General features: G+C 41.2%; 1 protein-coding gene across 1 annotated transcript; it reads right to left on the bottom strand.

Annotated features, from left to right (window-relative positions):
• Positions 1-653: 653 nt before the first annotated feature.
• On the bottom strand, positions 654-11,370 carry LOC131294346 (venom allergen 3-like). Its single transcript, XM_058322392.1, has 3 exons — positions 11,280-11,370; positions 984-1,482; positions 654-897 (listed from the first exon to the last, which is right to left on the bottom strand). The coding sequence occupies exons 1-3, from the start codon at positions 11,368-11,370 to the stop codon at positions 654-656; spliced, it is 834 nt and encodes a 277-aa protein (XP_058178375.1).
• Between the last annotated feature and the right edge of the window lie 6,602 nt (positions 11,371-17,972).

Below are 17,972 nucleotides of genomic sequence, written 5' to 3'. Positions count from 1 at the left end.
GATGTTCGCAGAATGTTTTCATTTTCGTGTTGTGTTTGCAGCATCCTGTTTACTTTACCTTTCACACAGTCGGCTTCACTGATACCAACATTGGGGGAATCTACCAACACATGATCGTTCTGATTGAAAGAGGCTTCAGCTCTCTCTCTTAGTATATGCATGTTCCGGTTGCTTGTCGGGTGTTGGCTCCTCTGCATCTGTTCGTGCAAGGGGTATAGAATAAGAAGAGTCCTATGGTAGAGAAATGCGCGAGGGTGAGAACAGTGAGAATCTGGTGCCTAGATCCTTTCAAGAATTATAATGATCTCGGTCTGTTTGCTTGCGTATGACAAGTAAAGCAAATCTGTACGCAGTTGCCAGCAAACACATTTACAAATGTTTTCCATATTAGTTGTAGCCGCGTGTTTAACATGAAACAAACAGTGGATTTCAACTCAGTGAGAATGAACCTGTTATTTGATTTTGTTTATTGTAAATTATTGTTACGGTTCTACAACTGTTGAAAAGTGCGCGGCTTGGACATAGACCAACTATTTGCATGGTAGAAAAGAGATGAGGAATTTGGTCACAGTCAAACAAGTGTTTGTGACGTAAGTACTTGGATGTTGATTTGCTTCCATATCGTTGCCATCTGTTTGAGCTGTGTTGGCCTCTTAAGGCTCGGACAGGATCGTTTCGTCGACCGAGCACAGCCCGGGGTATTGTGGGTTCTGGTTGGTCGTGCAGCCTGAAGCGCTTGTACCTGTTACGTAGACGGGCTGACCAATCATGTTGGTGAAGGAGTAGTTGCACACACAGTAAACCGTGCGCCATATTCCATCGATCCAGAACTGCATGGCACATCCCACCTTCCAGGTGCGATCGCTAGCCATCTGTGTGAAGTGTCCAATCGGGGATCTAAACGACATCAAACAAATGTTGTTAGTGTACTCTAGTGTCTTGAAAACGATGCCTTGTTTCCGCATATAGACTGGAATACGAACGCTGGAGAACTGCTCGGATAGCTGTCGATTTGTGCCGTTGTAGTATCCGCGTTCTCTGCCCACCACATGTTTACGAATTCATCGATCGTGCTCTCTTCGTCCCACGAATCACCAGAGAACTGCTTCAGGGCAAGATTTTGCCCAGCGTAGCTAAACAGTTGCGTATTGCGACATTCATCGTGCGCAAACGTGCAGGAACGAGCGTTGTGTCCAGCCTGGGACGCCAACTCATCGTCCCACTGGAGTGTGGGCATGCGCTGCGCCGGGGAGAATGAGGCCAGGCTTCCGGTGGCCAGCGTCGAACGGCGGCTGTTGTGTTGGTCCAGGAATCGGGCCTTCAGAGTCTCGGTAATAGTCACTGTCATAGGAGAATCGCCACAAGACGGACCTCCAGTCAACGGTGGAGGATTACAACCGACATTCGTTTCACCCGCGGAACAGTAGGAAACTGCACAGTAATCCGTTGAGGGAGGTACTATGCCTCCAAGAACGAAACATGCTGAAGATAAAATTGGACAAGTACATACATTAGTGAACGTTTCCATTAGACATGATTCATCTCGAATAGCAACCCTCAAGCGATGGTCGCCGTCGACCTTAGTCTCGTCTATCGGTTGGTTACACAAACACGTGGCTCTACAGTTGGTGAGAAATCTGATCACTTCAACCACAAATACTCACAGAAAATTAGTCCAGACATCTTCTTGTTTGGTCTCTACTGTGCTGTTGGAAAAACAAATTCACAATAAGGAGACTTACGATGTTATGCCAGTTTATATAAGGCGAATGGAATAACACCTCCAGTTGAAGCACCGTGGCTTATTGATGCAATCCAGAAACACGCACGTGCGAAGTACGGAACGTTACAATACCCTAACCGTTATCGTGAATCCGGTGTTGGTTCAGTTGGGTTTTGGTTCTAGTCCAAACAACACTCGTCCTCCTCAGACACTTTTGTATTTATTATCGTATGTCGTATGTCGGCCGTACATGAGAGTTATTATCAAACATATTGAAAACTTCCGTGTCTGTGATATTCTGGTAAGGAATTCGCCGATTTCGACACGTTTATTTCAACACAAACCACACGACCTTATACTCTTACTTTATTTACACCCACTCACGATTGTGACCGGACAAACGAGTTAAGAAGGAAGAACAGCAATTTAGATAACACTTTAGAGTTATGCTTAATGTTTTTTTGTTTCAAACACCATTACAACGCATTGATCTTTGAACTTCTTACTCTAAAAACCCCTTTAACGCGATGTTTATGAGCCCCTAAAGGTATGCAATGTTTTCATTTCCTTTTGCTTTTCAGTGTGTACGTTAAAGTTTCGTTGAGTTTGATATGAATGTAGAATTATAGTGAGATAACTGACAAGAGACGACTTTAATTCAAATGGTTTTGAAATATAAAAATGTATAAATCATTTTCATTTGTAAAACAAAAGTATAAACAGTCCTTGCGCTCTACTATCTGCTGCTATTGTCTCTTTTATGGCAGCAACCTAACTCTTCATACTTTTGCTTCTGCCTCTTTTAGGCCTCTTTGCCCGTTTTGTGTCGACCTTTTTCAAATCGATATCCCAAGCAAAACAAGTTCTGATAGAGTCACTGAGTTTGGGATGCGTGGATTATGGTCGAATGGATGTGTGTACCGTATTGAAATCGCATTAAATTGCTTTATGGCTCTACGGCATACGCGTGCATCCCATGTTGCAAGGGTGGCCTTCTAGATGGCTCTCCTGCTCCTGCCCCGTCCGGTGCCAGCGGGTTCGATGACCCGATGACATATCAATAGGGTGTCGTTTATTGCGATTCAACAAAATTGCTCCGAAGGAAGTTTTCATAGGAAATCATATTCTTGATCACTTATGATGCAGTTATTAACGGTTATGGACCGCAGTTGACGGGAGTGTTTTTATTTTTTCACACGGCTCGGAAAACTTACTACACTTTATGGTGTATTGATTTTTGGTGAGGGCTGGAATCAGTCTTATGTTCTACGCATATGAAAAATAATACAATCTTATTTTGATAACTCGGATGGTCGGATGGGAGCATAATACCGAATGCCTTTGAATGATTCTTATTGTGAAAGCAAATGACTTGCTTTCGGCCGGCAATGAGAATCTTTGACTGCGTGGGTTCGAATCCCAACTGAGACTGAACCTTCCTCTGTTTGAGAGGATTGACTATCCACGTACATAAAGGGAAATAGTCTAGTAAGCCCCTCATGGGGCGGGCGTGACAAAAGACGGTCGTTACGCCACGAAGCAGAAGACGCTTCCCTAACAACAGATAAATATTAAAATTGAAGATAATGAGCTACGATACTTTACCTAGGGTGTACCCATAGCTCCTCTGTTTGCTAATAAAATGCGCAGGGAAAACAAACGACTCATAAAAATCAGTTCTCCCAATTGGTGTCGTCTATGGGACGTGCTAGTTAAGTTGGACGCTTTTTGTTTTCCAGCGTAGTTGTCCTTCTTTTTCCCTCCAAAGAAGCAGTATATCGTACCAGCATATGTACCAGATTTTATTGCACATTCTTTTCCTCGGTGTCTTGCGAGCGATGAAAGTTTCGCTGTCTGGAAATGCGTCGCGGAACACGTCGCAGTCAAAACAAGTTACCTTACGGGAGAAAACGCGGGTGGAAACAATGAGGAACGAAAGTGGGACTCGTAGGTACACGAAAACGTTTTAACCAGCACTAAGGAATGTGTTTTCATAATGTTTTCTCATCTAGGGTAATCTCTGTTGGAGCGGTATGTAGTAATGCGGTGTTGAAGATTTGTTAAAGAATAGTTACGAATGGAATCAGAGCAAGATTTTCTTTAACGATAGATTAAAATTGTTTCGCTGATTTCAATTTTTCAAGAAAGTGATTTGTTTCATTTCTTTCCAACCATTTTATTCGATTCATATACGTATGTCAAAAGTATTGTTCTTTAAATTGGTATATCTGTAAGTAGAAACCAATCTTATCGTGTTTCGAAACTGTTGCCTATTCATTCCAATTTGGCAATTAATATTACTTTATTTGATTTGCTCTAAACAATACGTCTCTTTAGTCAAAAAGCCGAAACCTTTAACGGTAAATTGTCGGAAAGAATTTCTCATGAATGTATTTTCATTTTATCTCTGTGTTAAATTCACAGGTCCTTCATATTTACGAATTGAAAAGCATTGAAACAACTCGTAGAGTAAATTATTCAAAAATCAAAATGTCACCACTTCGCTTCATTACTCCGGGGCAGTCCTTCTCAGTAATTCTACTCAACAGTTGTTATCGCAAATCATGGACGATTCAGCTTGTCTTTGTGTGCATCGTCGGTCAAGCAACAAGCATGTTGCAGGTGCAAATGGACATGGAAACGATAACCATCGTCCGGAAACGACTTGACTCACTTTTTGGCACCTTTGTCCGTACATCCCACACCGGACTGACTGATCTTTCTTTGTGTGCACCGGTGGCGAACGCATGGAACTATTTCGCAGGGGAATTATCAAGATTGCTCGAAACTGGAAACGTGAAGCAAACGGTGACGATAAAATCAAAAACCCGGAACGAGGACACAAACCTGCGTCGTGGCTCTGCACCGGAAACGGTTGTTTGTGTTGGTGTGCTTCCAAATTGAGTGAAATTGTTCGGGCGGGTATGCAGGGTGGATCAGCTGCAAAGTGCATCCTATAACCGGAACCCGCTCCGGTTCGTCGTCTTTGTTGTCGTTCGTCGTTTCGTAAGGCAGGCATCCACAACAAACATTGCACCTATGTCTAACCGGCATCCATTTTTCAACAGCGTGTCCTTTCTTTGTGTCGGAAGGACGAAGGCCACCCCGTGTCTGTCTGTCTGTCTGTCTGGCCGGCTGTCCGTCCGTCTGGCAGTCAACCACTATTTGACGATGTTTCCTTGTGTCCGTTTATGTTTACCTTGATCGGTTCGCTTTCTGCCTGAACTTGGACTATAAAAGAGAACGGAAGAAAGGATTCTCTCGTTTGCAGTTTTTCGTTCCGGTGCGGGTTTCCATTGCCTTTTAACTTTGCCCTTGTGAAGATGGATGACTTTCACACGCTCCCTCAGTGGACTCGCTATCAGCTGTCGATGAAGTGGACGTTTAGGTTACTATCGATATCCTCCTATCATAACGGACGTCGTACCGTGTCAAATTGTTTAAATGGGTGATGTCCAAAATGTTTGCTGATCGGAAAAAACCGGGTATCGGAAAAAAGGATCCCGGCTTCAGATGCGTGTTGCGGTGTGTTTGCGACCCCGTTTAAGCGAAAAAGTGTACGGGTGAAAATAAAAAGAGCAGCAAGTATACACCCGCCAGCCGAGCGTGCACGACCAGAGAAAGACGTTGCTCGCCGATTTCGACGGAAAAGAAACATGATTTTCAATCTGATGTGTCTGCCGATAGTCGGTGCTTGTCGGATCGGGCGAACGGAAGCGCAAAGAACGGCGAATCTAATCTGCTATGAAATTACACTAACCGTTCAAGTAAATTAAGTTGCATGCACGTCTGGCCGATTGCATGTCAGAATCGAAGTGTTCGAAAGGGGAAGCCGGGATGAACACGGGCTGGTTTGTTTCCCCCGCCAATTGGTGCGGCAAATAAAATGTATTTTATTCTCCCAATTTAATAACATCGAAATGGAGTTATTGGAGCGGGCAGTGGACGAGCAATATTTACGATGTCTGAGTGAGTTTAACCTGCTCGAGTGCGATCAAATTAAGCGAGTTCCTTCAGGAACAGAATAAATTGCTTGGCGGTTTCCGTGGATTTTCGGTCTTCGAAGTAAACCACAAACTGTCTGAGATAATTAGTACTAGTAGTAGTAGTATAGTAGTATATGGTTTATTTTTGAATTAATATGTTGGTGATTTACATCATTTTTAATACAGTTGTACCGGGTTCACTTGTTGTTTTCCTCGTTGAATTTGAATACTTTTTGGCATTGCCATTTTGAAATTGATAATAATTGAACTAAGTAACGCGGGAAAAAATTAGGAAAAAAAACCCTCAGACAAAAGAAAAAAAAAATTATAATATTTAACTTAACCTAAATCTTAACCTAGTCTAATTTATTTACTTATCTCCTAAGTAGAACAAGTTGATTTATAAAGTACATGCTACTCATTTCACACTTGTTATAATAGTTGCAGTTCAGATTTTCTAGGAAATCACTTATCATAGGTAAATTAGTTCTTTCATGTAATGACCGTGTGCTGTACCATGGTGGCAGATTGAGAATTATTTTGAGAATCTTGTTCTGTTTTGTTTGTAGTTTCTTAATGAAAGTTCGTGCGCAATTATTCCAAACTGGAAAAGCGTAACTAATAATGGGACGAAAGCATGTTTTGTAAAGCAGAATTTTGTTTTTCTGATTTAGTTTCGAACTCCTGTTTATAAAGGGATAAAGTACTTTTATCAGTTTATCTATCCTATTTATAGTGTTGATAATTTGAGTTTTAAACGTTATCTGTTTCTCGAAGTTCATCCCAAGATATTTTATGTCATTTTTCCATTCTATTGAGTCGGAATCTATTTTTAAATTACTTTGAGGTAATTTTCTTCTGCATCTATTTCTGGTGAAATAAATGGCTTCAGATTTTGAACTATTGGTTTTGAGTTTCCATTTTTTACAATAATTTGCATATGTCTTTAGTGATGTGTTTAGGTTTTTGATTATGCTTTTCGGGTTTTTCGCGGAACAAGATATGGCTACGTCGTCTGCGTACACGTAATTTGTACAGTTTCTTGTCTCTGGCATATCAGATATGTAAATATTGAATAAGAGTGGAGATAGTACACTTCCTTGAGGCACTCCTGCTATTGGGCTGTAAGGTTCAGATTCTTGGTTTCCTATGTGTACTTTATTTATTCTGTTAGTGATGAAAGAATTTACTATCTCAATAATGTATGTAGGGTATCTGTAGCTCGTGAGTTTGTATATTAAGCCTTTGTGCCATACTGTATCGAAAGCTTTTTCTGTGTCAAGTAGAACTAAACCAGTTGATTTTTTTGCCCTTCTATTTGTAACAATGTTGTTTTTCAGCCGATGTAGTTGGTGGGTGGTGGAAAGGTGGGGACGAAAACCAAATTGGGAGTCTGGGATAATATTGTTAGTATCTGTATGTTGATTAAGTCGAAAGGCGATAACCTTCTCAAATATTTTTTCTAAGCAGCTTAATAGGCTTATTGGTCTATAGTTTTCTGGAAGGGAATGATCTTTACCCGGTTTTGGGATCGCAACAACTTTAGCTTTCTTCCATACGTCTGGAAAGTATCCTAACTTGAAGCAGCCATTAATGATAGTGTTTAAGTAAATGATAGCCTTAGTAGGAAGCCTTTTTATGGTGGTGTAATTAATTCTGTCTAAGCCCGTGGACTTTTTCGATTTTAGCCTTTTGATAATTTTTGTCAAATCTTTAGGCCGACATAAGGGAAAATTATTGTCAGTTGTCGTCTCTGGCTGAAAATGGCTACTAGCGTTGGTGTTTGAAGCTGAAATTCTATTATCCAGTGCGCTTCGGTAGTGGTACGTGCCGGTGTGGGCCTTTTCAAAATGTTCTTTGATTGCATGGCATTTTTCTACATTTGTTATAAGCTGTGCATTGCCAACTTTGAGTACAGGTATTGTTTTTTTCTTTTTTTTTTTTTCATGATGCCAACAAATTTCCATAACTTGCTATTATTTTGTTGAGCATTCATTTTAATTAGGTTTCTGGACCAAGCATAGTTTCTTTCATTCGATATGGAATTTTCGATAGCTGCCTTGAGAAAATAATATGTTTGCTTAAAGTTATTATTCTCTCGATGTCTTTGCCATTTCTTCCTGTACTTATTACGAATTTTAATAAGTTGGAGAGTAGACTCCGAAAGAATAATGTTGTAGCTATCAGGTATGGTTAATGAGACGCTATTTTCATGGGCTGTCACAATTACAGTGGTAAGCGTGTCTAACATGAGATCGATATCACTGGTGTTTGTTATCACGCCCAGACTAACTACAGATAAATCTAAGGAGCTATTTACGCAGTTTCTAAATTCAGTCCAGTTTGCCCTGTTGTAATCGTATATAGCCCTCTGGTTTCTATGGTTTATTTCTGTGTTGGTGATTTCAAATATCACCGGTAAGTGATCTGATGTTAGTTCGGTTAGCGTTAAAAGATCAGAGAAAGATATATTATTGTTGGTTATCGTTAGATCTAGCGTTGATGGGTTGCGTGAAGCGTTCGACGGTATATATGTGTGAGAGTTGGGATGGTGGATTGAAAATAGCCCTTTTTGTGATTCCTCAAATAGGCATCTACCTGCCTGATTTGAGGATACACAGTTCCATGACCTGTGCTTGGCGTTGAAATCGCCACACACGAAAAAGTTATCATTTCTTAGAGTTAATTTGGTAATATCTCTTTTGAATAGATCAATTTGTGTATTACCTCCAGGGTGATATGCTGCAACTAAGGAAAAGTGGTTATTGTTTGTGTAAATTTTTACACCTATTGCTTCTATAATCTTCAAATTGAAAGATTTCATCAGTTCGTGTTTGACATTTTTTTTGATGATCAGAAGAACTCCTCCTTTAGTGTGCGTTGTTCTGTCCAATCTGTACGTAAAGTAGTCTGGCATCGAAAAAGCTTGGTCTGGCTTCAGAAATGTCTCAGTGACGGCCATACAGTCAATTTCATGTTTTTTAAGAAACATTTGTACTTCAGTTCTTTTAATTGAAATGCCATTGGCATTCCAGTATGCAATCTTTGGTTGTTTTGAGAGAGTCATCACGGAAAACAGTATTTACTAACAATTTTAAATACGACCATGATTTGGTCTTGTTTTGAACTACATTTTTGCAGGTGGAGAAAAGTATCTTTTATAATATCCCCGAGCTCTGCTGTGTTGAAAAGGTTATCGCCTCTGAATGGATTGTTGTTATTCCGGGGAGAGTGTGGTGCTGGAGGAGGATCGAGTTGGGATGGTAGGAGGGGGAACTCACTGGCTGAAAACTGCCTAATAGTTTTGCTCTTTTCTACCTTTGGTTTGGATGCCTGTTTCGGTTTTGCTTCTGGTCGGTTTGGACAACCGGAGAAATTTGCCGTGTGATTGCCATCACAGTTTGCGCATTTGAGTTTATGTGAGGGTATGATACCCTCGTCGCTAGCAGCTGCTGCTGGGCACTTCGCAGATATGTGATTGCCAGCACATTTGATGCACTTTTCTGGGTGGTTACAATTTGCTGCTCCGTGCCCGTATCGTTGGCAATTTTTGCATTGCATCGGGCCTTCTTTAGTGGAGTAGTACCTCCATTGCACTATTTGGTGGTTCACTGCCTTGATTGTTCTTAGAAAGTTTAGTGACACTGCACCTTTTTTAAAGTGCACTAAATAGAGTGCCTGCTCTGGGAATTTTTTGTTTTTTATTGTAAGTTTCTTCACTGAAACAGGGTCCAACTGTTCGTCTTTAAGCGCACTTATTAAATCTTCAATCGGCATGTCCATGAGACCTGATAATACGATTTTAGTCGTTTTGTCCTCCTCTAGTTGATAAGAGTGGAATTCCACGTTTTTAGATTTAAAATAGTTCATTACTTTTTTTAAATTACTTGTGTTCGTTACACGTACGACAATCCCCATCTTTGTAGCCGTAGTGGTGTATCTGATCACTCCGGCATCAATAACTTTTCGGTGTATATCACCTACGTTGGAACTAGCTACTGTGATTGGTGGTGGTGGCTTTGCAGCCGCTTCTTTTCTTGGTTCAGCCTCACTTTTTTTCTGCACATTTGGTGCGACAGTACAATCCATTTTTAACAGTTCAAATGGGTTTGGAGATTCGAACTGCATTCTTTTTTCTGTAGATGCATCAATGTTTTTTCCTGTCACTAGATTTTTTTGACGTGCAACGCTCGCATTGCGTTTGCGCGTCGTCATTTGAACTTTTGCTAGACCCATAGTGGGTCCTATGTGGTAGTGTGCACTATCTTTACTCGTCACTTTTAGTATCGTTTCTTTTATCTTTATTTATCGCTTGACCGTATACGATTTGCTCGTGTTTTGCGTCCTCTCGTCACCGAGTCTCAGCAGCTACTCGAGATAATTAGTACTAATAAATGTTGTTTCTATGTAACCGGACGGAAAAGTTCGTTTGTGGCAATATAACAATATATTAACATAATTAATTGATTAGATTCTATTATAAAGTATTGGTTTTTTATTAATTGATTAAAGTTAATATTGTTCAAACATGTTTCAACTAAATAAATAACATTCTTCTTTACTTACGATGCTAAGAAACAAAATAACTTATTTATTAAAAATGCGAGCAACCACAGCTTCAAAAGCAATATTTTGAATTCATAGATTTACTTACACATGATTAAAAACACATCTCAGAAAAAGTTTTATATTTTACAAAAGTGAATGTAAGTCTTTTAACAGTAAAAGATCAGGCGCCTCCATTTGCATGGACAAATTTTCTCTCTTCATTACCATTGCATTATTTATGCTTTTCGTAATCATACATTGTTTTTCTATCCATACCGAGTGTAAAGGGGAATTGTTTGAGCTTCCTATAAGTAAATCAAAGCATGTAATCATTGTAGCGAATCCTTTTTGTTAATGTTATTGTGCGGCACTTCCAACACACCTGAATTTATAACATACAAATAAATACCACATAATACACAGTATGCCAAAGAAAACGGAAAAGAAACTTACTAGTTACCAGCAAAAGAAGCGACTGTGAGCAAATGAAATAGGTTTAAACAAAAGTATACGTCCAAGAACCATATCTATTTTATAAATTTATAAATTTAATTTCAACATCATTTCAATGCATTCGGCTTCATTATTCATCCCTCAACAGCACAAGGCTTAAAGAAGAAGTTGTAATTGAAACTGTTTCGAAACAAAACTATTAATGCTTAATTGGTAGTGAAAAGTTTGCTGGAACATTGTCCTCCGCAGCGATGCAGCTAGCGATCTATTTGTTCTCGCAACATCACTGTGTAAATGTGTTGTTTAATGTGGTTGGCCGTATTGTACATTTTGCTGGCTGGCACGATGTTCGTTTGCACAAGTATAAATCCAAGAAGAAACAGACAAACAGAAATGTCACGGCACCGGTTAAGGGCGTGAATGGGAGAAAAAACCCGTAGAATATCGTAGGTGCTCCTTTCCCGGCTTGTTCGCTCGATGCCGGAAGCCGAAGAAAGCTTTCGTGTGCTTCGTGATGAAACTGCGTGAAAAGTTTGGTCGCCGAAGCAGGTAATGAACCGCGAGATTACCGCGTTCACTTGCGTTCATGCCGAGGTTCATTTTCCGGCCAGCACCCTCCGGCGGATAGTTGTTTGGCCGTGGAAAGATGTCTTCTTCCATGGCTTCCGTTCGTTCGGTTTTTGCTGGTAAACTCATTGCCGGGTCTGTTAGAATCCATTACGAAGTTGTCCCTCTTCGCTCCTCCTCTTCATTCCCACCGCACTGGCTCGTTCCGGTTTCCCGGCGATAAACAAAAACTCGCCGGCAGTCGGTTTATCTTCTCCTCCCCACCATCCCTGCTCTTTTCCTTTCATCCTTCCCCACCGAACGTGCCCCATACTTGTTCTTTGTGTTTTCCGCGCCGGCGTTCGGCGCTTCGTGTCGGCCGACGGAAAACAACAAAACACCGGCAAACGGGCACTACTCACTTCAGAGCTTCGGAGTGCCAGTTGTCGGTGCGACAGTCAGTTTGCAGACGGTGGCACAAACGGACGGTTCGGTCCTATTCCCGAACAGCGAACAACTTTCCCGTGTCAGGTTTCGCGTTCGCTTCCGGGGAGCACGTGTTTGGCACGGCGTGGAAATTGTGGTCGTGTTTTTTTATATTTTATATCGTCATCAACAAATAAGGTGACCGGAGTGTTTTTCGTGACTACTCAATACGACAGGGCAACGTTAAGCAGGCTTTCAGGCGGTTCGGGATGGTTTTGCGCTGCCTCAAAAATTCTAAATTGGCGTAGGAATATAAACCGGTACTTGATTTTATTTTACAATTTAGCACAAAAGCCAAATGAAAATTAAATAATTGGCACAAGAAAATTGTGAGTGAAATCCCCGACAAAACGCCACCAGCCGGTGTGAGACATATTTCACGAAATTAAACGAAAACAGCAAAAACCTCATTAGCACGTCGCGGAAAATCATCTTGTTGCCGACGCGACATGGACGAGCCATAAAAAAGCAACACACAAAAAAAAATAAACCAACACAAACCATTGCAAGGAGAACAAAAGAAGGGCAAAAGAAAACTGCCGGAAAAGTATGGTCACGCGTCAAGCCGGCGAGAGAAAATGATGCGTTTTCCTTTGCCCCTCCGGAAGCGATAATTTGGCACAAGTGACGCAAATAACATCATCCCGACGAGCTGTCCTACTGTGAGTGTGTTTGTGTGTATGTGTGCGTGTGTGAGCAAAGTAAATTCATCGACCTGACACCCCCCAAAAAGGTGTGAAGTGAACAAATAGCGGAAACGCACGGGGGAAATTAAAAATAAACAAACCACCCAACCCGAACCGACCGTTCCCGGTGGATTGTCTTAGTATTTTGTTTTGCTTTTCCATCCTTCCGGACGGGATCAATTCGTGCCATATATTGTCGGTGTGTGTCCGGTCGTGCGACAGCGACGCGTACCCGTCCAATTATCATCGACACCGGACGAGGAAAACGGTTGCCAACCAGTACTGGCCGGTGTGCGAAATTAGTTGCTGGATCAAAGGAGAATGGAAAAGAGGTCAATAGTAAACAAGACAGTTTCCTTCGGATAGTGTTTTGCGGAAAGTTGAAATGCAAACAAACTGCGTTGTTTAAGCCGGCGTAAATTTCCATGTTGCTGCTTCATGCTTTTCACTACATCTTTGTTTGCCTGGAAGATTGTTCACCAGTTGTGATTGCAACGTCCGTCACGACTTTTAACGTCTGACTTAAGCGAAATCGAAAAGAAAAAGGTGAGTCAACGGGTATCTACCATCAATACACGTCGATTACTGAACTCCTACCGTGCGAAACTAGTAATAGTGATCGATTCCAGCACGCGGGATCATATGAAAGACCAGGCGCCTCCATTTGAGTGAACTTTCCTTCCGTCTGCTTGTTTTACTTTTTCTCTTCTGTATCGCACATTTTTGTTCTGCTCCTCTATCGTGTATGATGGGAAAACTTTTCGGCACGCCGTTTACGACGTCCATCTTCTTTCAATGTGTGTTGGTCTCGGAAGGTGGTTTGCCAGCTGGGAAAACCCGCCTGGGAAATGGCCGGCTACATCCAACCAGCTCAAGCGGCTCCTATCTGGCGTTCTCTCCTTCACCGATAAGTGCTCCGATGGCCTCTCCGGGTCCGGATCAATTCATTATGGTGGTAGGAGGAAACGATAATCGCTGCTCGCCACCGGGTTTATTGATTAGCGCCCGAAGCGTGGGCTGGCGTTCTTCGCCGAACGCAAACATAAACAATAAAGCGTCGGAACAGCAAGAACAGACAACGCACAGCAAAAGAAGTTGCGATCCGATTGGGACGTCGAAGTATTCAAATGAACGAACTCCCGAGAGTCAATGGATCAGAGGACATGAAGGGACGATGAACGAGCAAACCCAACATCCACAAACAGGTCGCAACTTTCATCGGGCCATCGTCAAAGCTTACCTTTCATTGTTTGGAAATTTGTGCTGATGTAATCTAATCCATTGTTAACTTTAACATGAAAGATTACAAAACAAAAGGAGAATCATCGATTTCTAAGAAAAACCTTTACCAATTTGATGAACCCTTGTTTCGGTCAGGTGCGATGTGATTTCTTCTGATGTTCTTCTCAAAATTAAGTTTGTTCAATTTAGTTTATTGTTCAGGTTCATTCAGATTTTCATGTTTTGTATTTTACAACATATTTAAAAAAACATGTTTAGTCATATGACAAGGCGTTGCTTGAGGAAGAAAAACTGTTTTAAGAAATTTTGTTGGATTTGGTGCTATTCTGTGATATTTCTGGCATGAATGTGCAAGTGGATTTCAAATCGTAAGAATGTAAACACAAGAACAAAAACTACAGAAAATTTGCAAACAAAAACACAGGCATAAGTTTATTTTCTTAATATTAAATTGATTTTAAGTGCTTAGAATTTTCTTACTTTAGAGCACCAACTAATTATACTCGTACTTCATCCAGAAAACACGTTTCTCTAACTCTATTTTTTTTTTCAAGAGTATCGATATGACGAGATCGATATTCTGGAAGAAATAATCTTATTTTTCGGAATATTGGTTGACGATTAAATAAAAGTGAGTGACGTTATGAATGGAAGATTTTCCAGGAACATCCAGTATCCCTATTGTTTCACTGTTATTGGTTGAAAGGAAAAGGTTCAACTCACACTCCTCGATGTACCAAGCATTCAAAAGGGTGATACGTTCTTTCATACAATACTCATGTCTTTTACACGAGTGTTTGCTTTGAAAACACCGAGCAGCAGATGAAGTAGTTAACACCCAAACCCCACCAGGTCACATACCACTCACCTGTTAACGCCAATGAAAGCCTCGGTTCAAACGGTTTACTCTGAAAATCAGCCTACTGTTCGACTAAAGGGATTGCGAAACTGTACTTCCTTCACTCCGTTGCTCGATAACAAGCAATTTAATTTAATTGCCTACATCAAAGAGGGCGAGTTGGGTGGGAAAAAGTGAGTCGATCAACTAAAATTGATCTGGAAGATGGAAAAGTTGGGCTGAAGTTGTAAAACAAACGGTTGCCTTATTGTGATGTGATTATCCGGTGTGTCGGCAAGGTTACGCTCGCTATTTTCGAAATAACCGGTTGATGTAGAGACAAACAAAAGGTTGGGAGACAATATAAAGAAAAGGAAAGACAGAAAGTTAAAGGTCAGATACAATCGGAGCAAACGAAGCGGTCGACTTATTATTTTCGGGAAGATTTGTGATAATCGCTGCACGGTTTATTTACTTGGTACAGACACGTGTGTGGGTGAATTTTTTTTGCTGTTAAAAATGTGCCAATAATAGGAAGGCAACTCTGAGCGGCAAATAAGAACAAATGAAAAGTTTATGCGTGTCCCCGTGGACGCCTTTTTCCGGCCACCCTGACCCTGAATTTCCCTGACAACAAGCGAACACAGGCGGACTCATTGGAAAAGTGTGCGAGCGTTGGCCAAACGAATCGGGGTGTTGGAAGTTTGCATAAAGGAAAAGCACAAAGATATCACACGACCATAGGCCAAGGCGAAGTATAACCCCCCCAGGAGCCGACATTCCACGTGATACCGGGAACCGTTTCCCGGGGCCAAAGTTTCCAACCCGGGAACGTTGTGAAAATGTTGCGAAAAACTCCAAAACTTTTCCCTTTCAAATCAGGTGTACAGCCCATTGTGTGTTTCTTTGTAGGAGGGGTTTTACTATCTGTTCCCTTTACTTAACAGCAAAGTTGCAAAGTTGAAATAAGTTAATGTTTGCTCCCTTGCTATAATCTTTTTCGATGAATTTTATGACTTTGGGATATCTCGTCGGCTACCCGGAAAAAGAAGAATTAAAATTTAATAAAGCGCTGGGTTGGGCCTCTTCGGCCACTTCAATTTCCCGGTGGGATTTCCTTCTCATTTCACATTCCGTTGCAATTACTTCCGTTCGTGTTTAATTGAGCGATACTTGTTACCATTTTGGAGCCATCCATTTTTTCCAGTTCATGCTGGGTCCTACATTGTTGACGTGGAAATTGCCTCTACAGCATTCCTATCGCTCTATTTCAGGGGTCGGCAAAGTGCGGCCCGCGGGCCAAATCCGGCCCGCCAAATGATTTTATCCGGCCCGTAAGAATATTTAAGTGCTTCATACTAAAAACCCATCCCAATTTTTATCGGATTTGTTCACGACGTCAGGTTTATTTTCTTCCCAAAAATGAAGATGATAATTGTTTAACGAGGTGTTCCTGTTACATGTTTATCGATAACATTTTAAATATTTTATCTTAAACCACTTTTTATGCAACTTTACTATTTAGAAAGTTCCACTCTCCATTACAAAGGGTATTACTTTGAAAACATTGAAGCATCGTTTAAAGTATCCGGCCCGCGCCTTCGGTTTCTCTGTAATCATCTGGCCCTTTTTGAAAAACGTCTGCCGATCCCTGCTCTATTTGCTCGATCAATGCACCTGTTGTTATCGGCAGCCCGCAACCCGGGCTCGTCATTTTCCTCGTCACGCCGGCCTGGCCAATATTTGCACGAATTTATGAACTCGCCGGAATAGAAAATAGGGGTCCATCAAGAATTCCCGCGAACTTGTATCTGTTCGTGTGTGTGTGTGTGTATGTACCACTCGGCACGCACAAGCGGTCGATACTGATTGATTTAATCGAAACCGTGGCAGTGATTGGGGAATGATTGCGAAAGCCTCCCAGCACGGAGGCAGCACGTACGCCCGAAATACAGACGTGGGAGCGAAGTGTCCACAGCTGGAGCAAATACGTGACCGTTTTTCCGGATCGTGGGTGAAATCGGTTCTCAGGTGTTTGCTGACATACATTTTTAACAGCGTCCGTCTGGTTCATCATCACCGAGTGGGGCGCAACAATACATTGATAAGCACATGATTGGAGGTCCTTCTGAGTGGTGTATTGTGTTGTTGTTGCGATTATTGTTACGCTTCCCAATTTTCCTTATTGACGGCATTGGTAGTATACGAAGAAAGTAACATATTTGCTCAACACTTTATCCACTCATGTTTCCTTCATGTGAAATCATTAATGTCAGTAAATCAATTTTTAAACAACTCTACTAAAGAAAACAAAATATCTCTTTGACGCTACCGGAAATTCATCCCCTTCTATATCTATTAATGTAAACCATACAAAGTTTGCTTTTGGAAGAACTCATCGATTTCAGGTTATCGTAAAAATTATCGTTTTAAATAAACATTTAATTTTTTACGTGTTTAGAACAGGTGGAAGATATAAACTTGTTAAAACAAAATTTTCATCAAATGAATTGCAGACTTTTCAACAAAAGATTCTAAATTTTGTACAAAAAAATAATCTACAAAGAATATGGTAAAAAAAATAAGTCAAAGACACGTTTAAGCTGTGTTGAAAGGTTGATGGATAGTAAAGACATTAAAACATTTTTTTCCGAAAGCTCAGAAAAGTTATATTATTTTTAATAAAACTTGACTTGATTCATTTCTTTCATTCCATATTTTCAATCCCAAATTGAATGGAACTGAAGAGCTTTTTACAATGTCCTGAGTATTCGGGTTTTCCATTTGTTTGTGGCTGTTGGCGCACCTTGAAGAGTTAACGCTTGATGATGGGTGGGGCTGCCCTAGAACCATTTGAAGACGAAAACAAATCCAAATGGGTTTGCCATTAAATCAGTGGTGGATGTAAAATAAAAATATATCTTCTCGCTTTATAGTATGTTAGGCACGGTTCGTTGCATCCGGCAAGCCGTAAACGGGTCGAGGGAAAATCTGTTGTATACTTCCTCCACGTTGCTATGGCATCGCGCGACAAGACGTTTCGTGAGACGCCGGGAATGAGTTTGATTCGATGGCTCGGACCGGATTTTACGTATTTCAGCGCCACGGAAAACAAAGCGCGAATGCAGGCTCGCGTCGTAAAAGCTCGCGACATCGTCATCAAAATGGACGTTAACGGTTTAATGGTAGCAGGATGCGGCTTGCGGAAATCCGGTTGCTTTGTGGGTGAAGGAAAGGGAAGAGAGTCATGTACAGTGCTGTGTGAAGCGTTTACACTCGCCAAACCCGGTTCCCAGCCGTAAGAGGCTTAACAGGGATATAGGTCGAAAGGGTCTGTCACACCGTTGGGAAATTATAAGCTCACACAGCTCTGAGCGCGCGTTTTCCGGGCGGAGAGAGTGGAAAGTTATAATTCATTCGAAAACTATTTCTCCTTCACTATTACTGCAGTAGGCGATGCGACC

Source organism: Anopheles ziemanni, chromosome 2 (assembly GCF_943734765.1).
Source record: "Anopheles ziemanni chromosome 2, idAnoZiCoDA_A2_x.2, whole genome shotgun sequence".
NCBI lineage: Eukaryota > Metazoa > Arthropoda > Insecta > Diptera > Culicidae > Anopheles > Anopheles ziemanni.
This window is presented reverse-complemented; position numbering and strand designations above follow the sequence as displayed.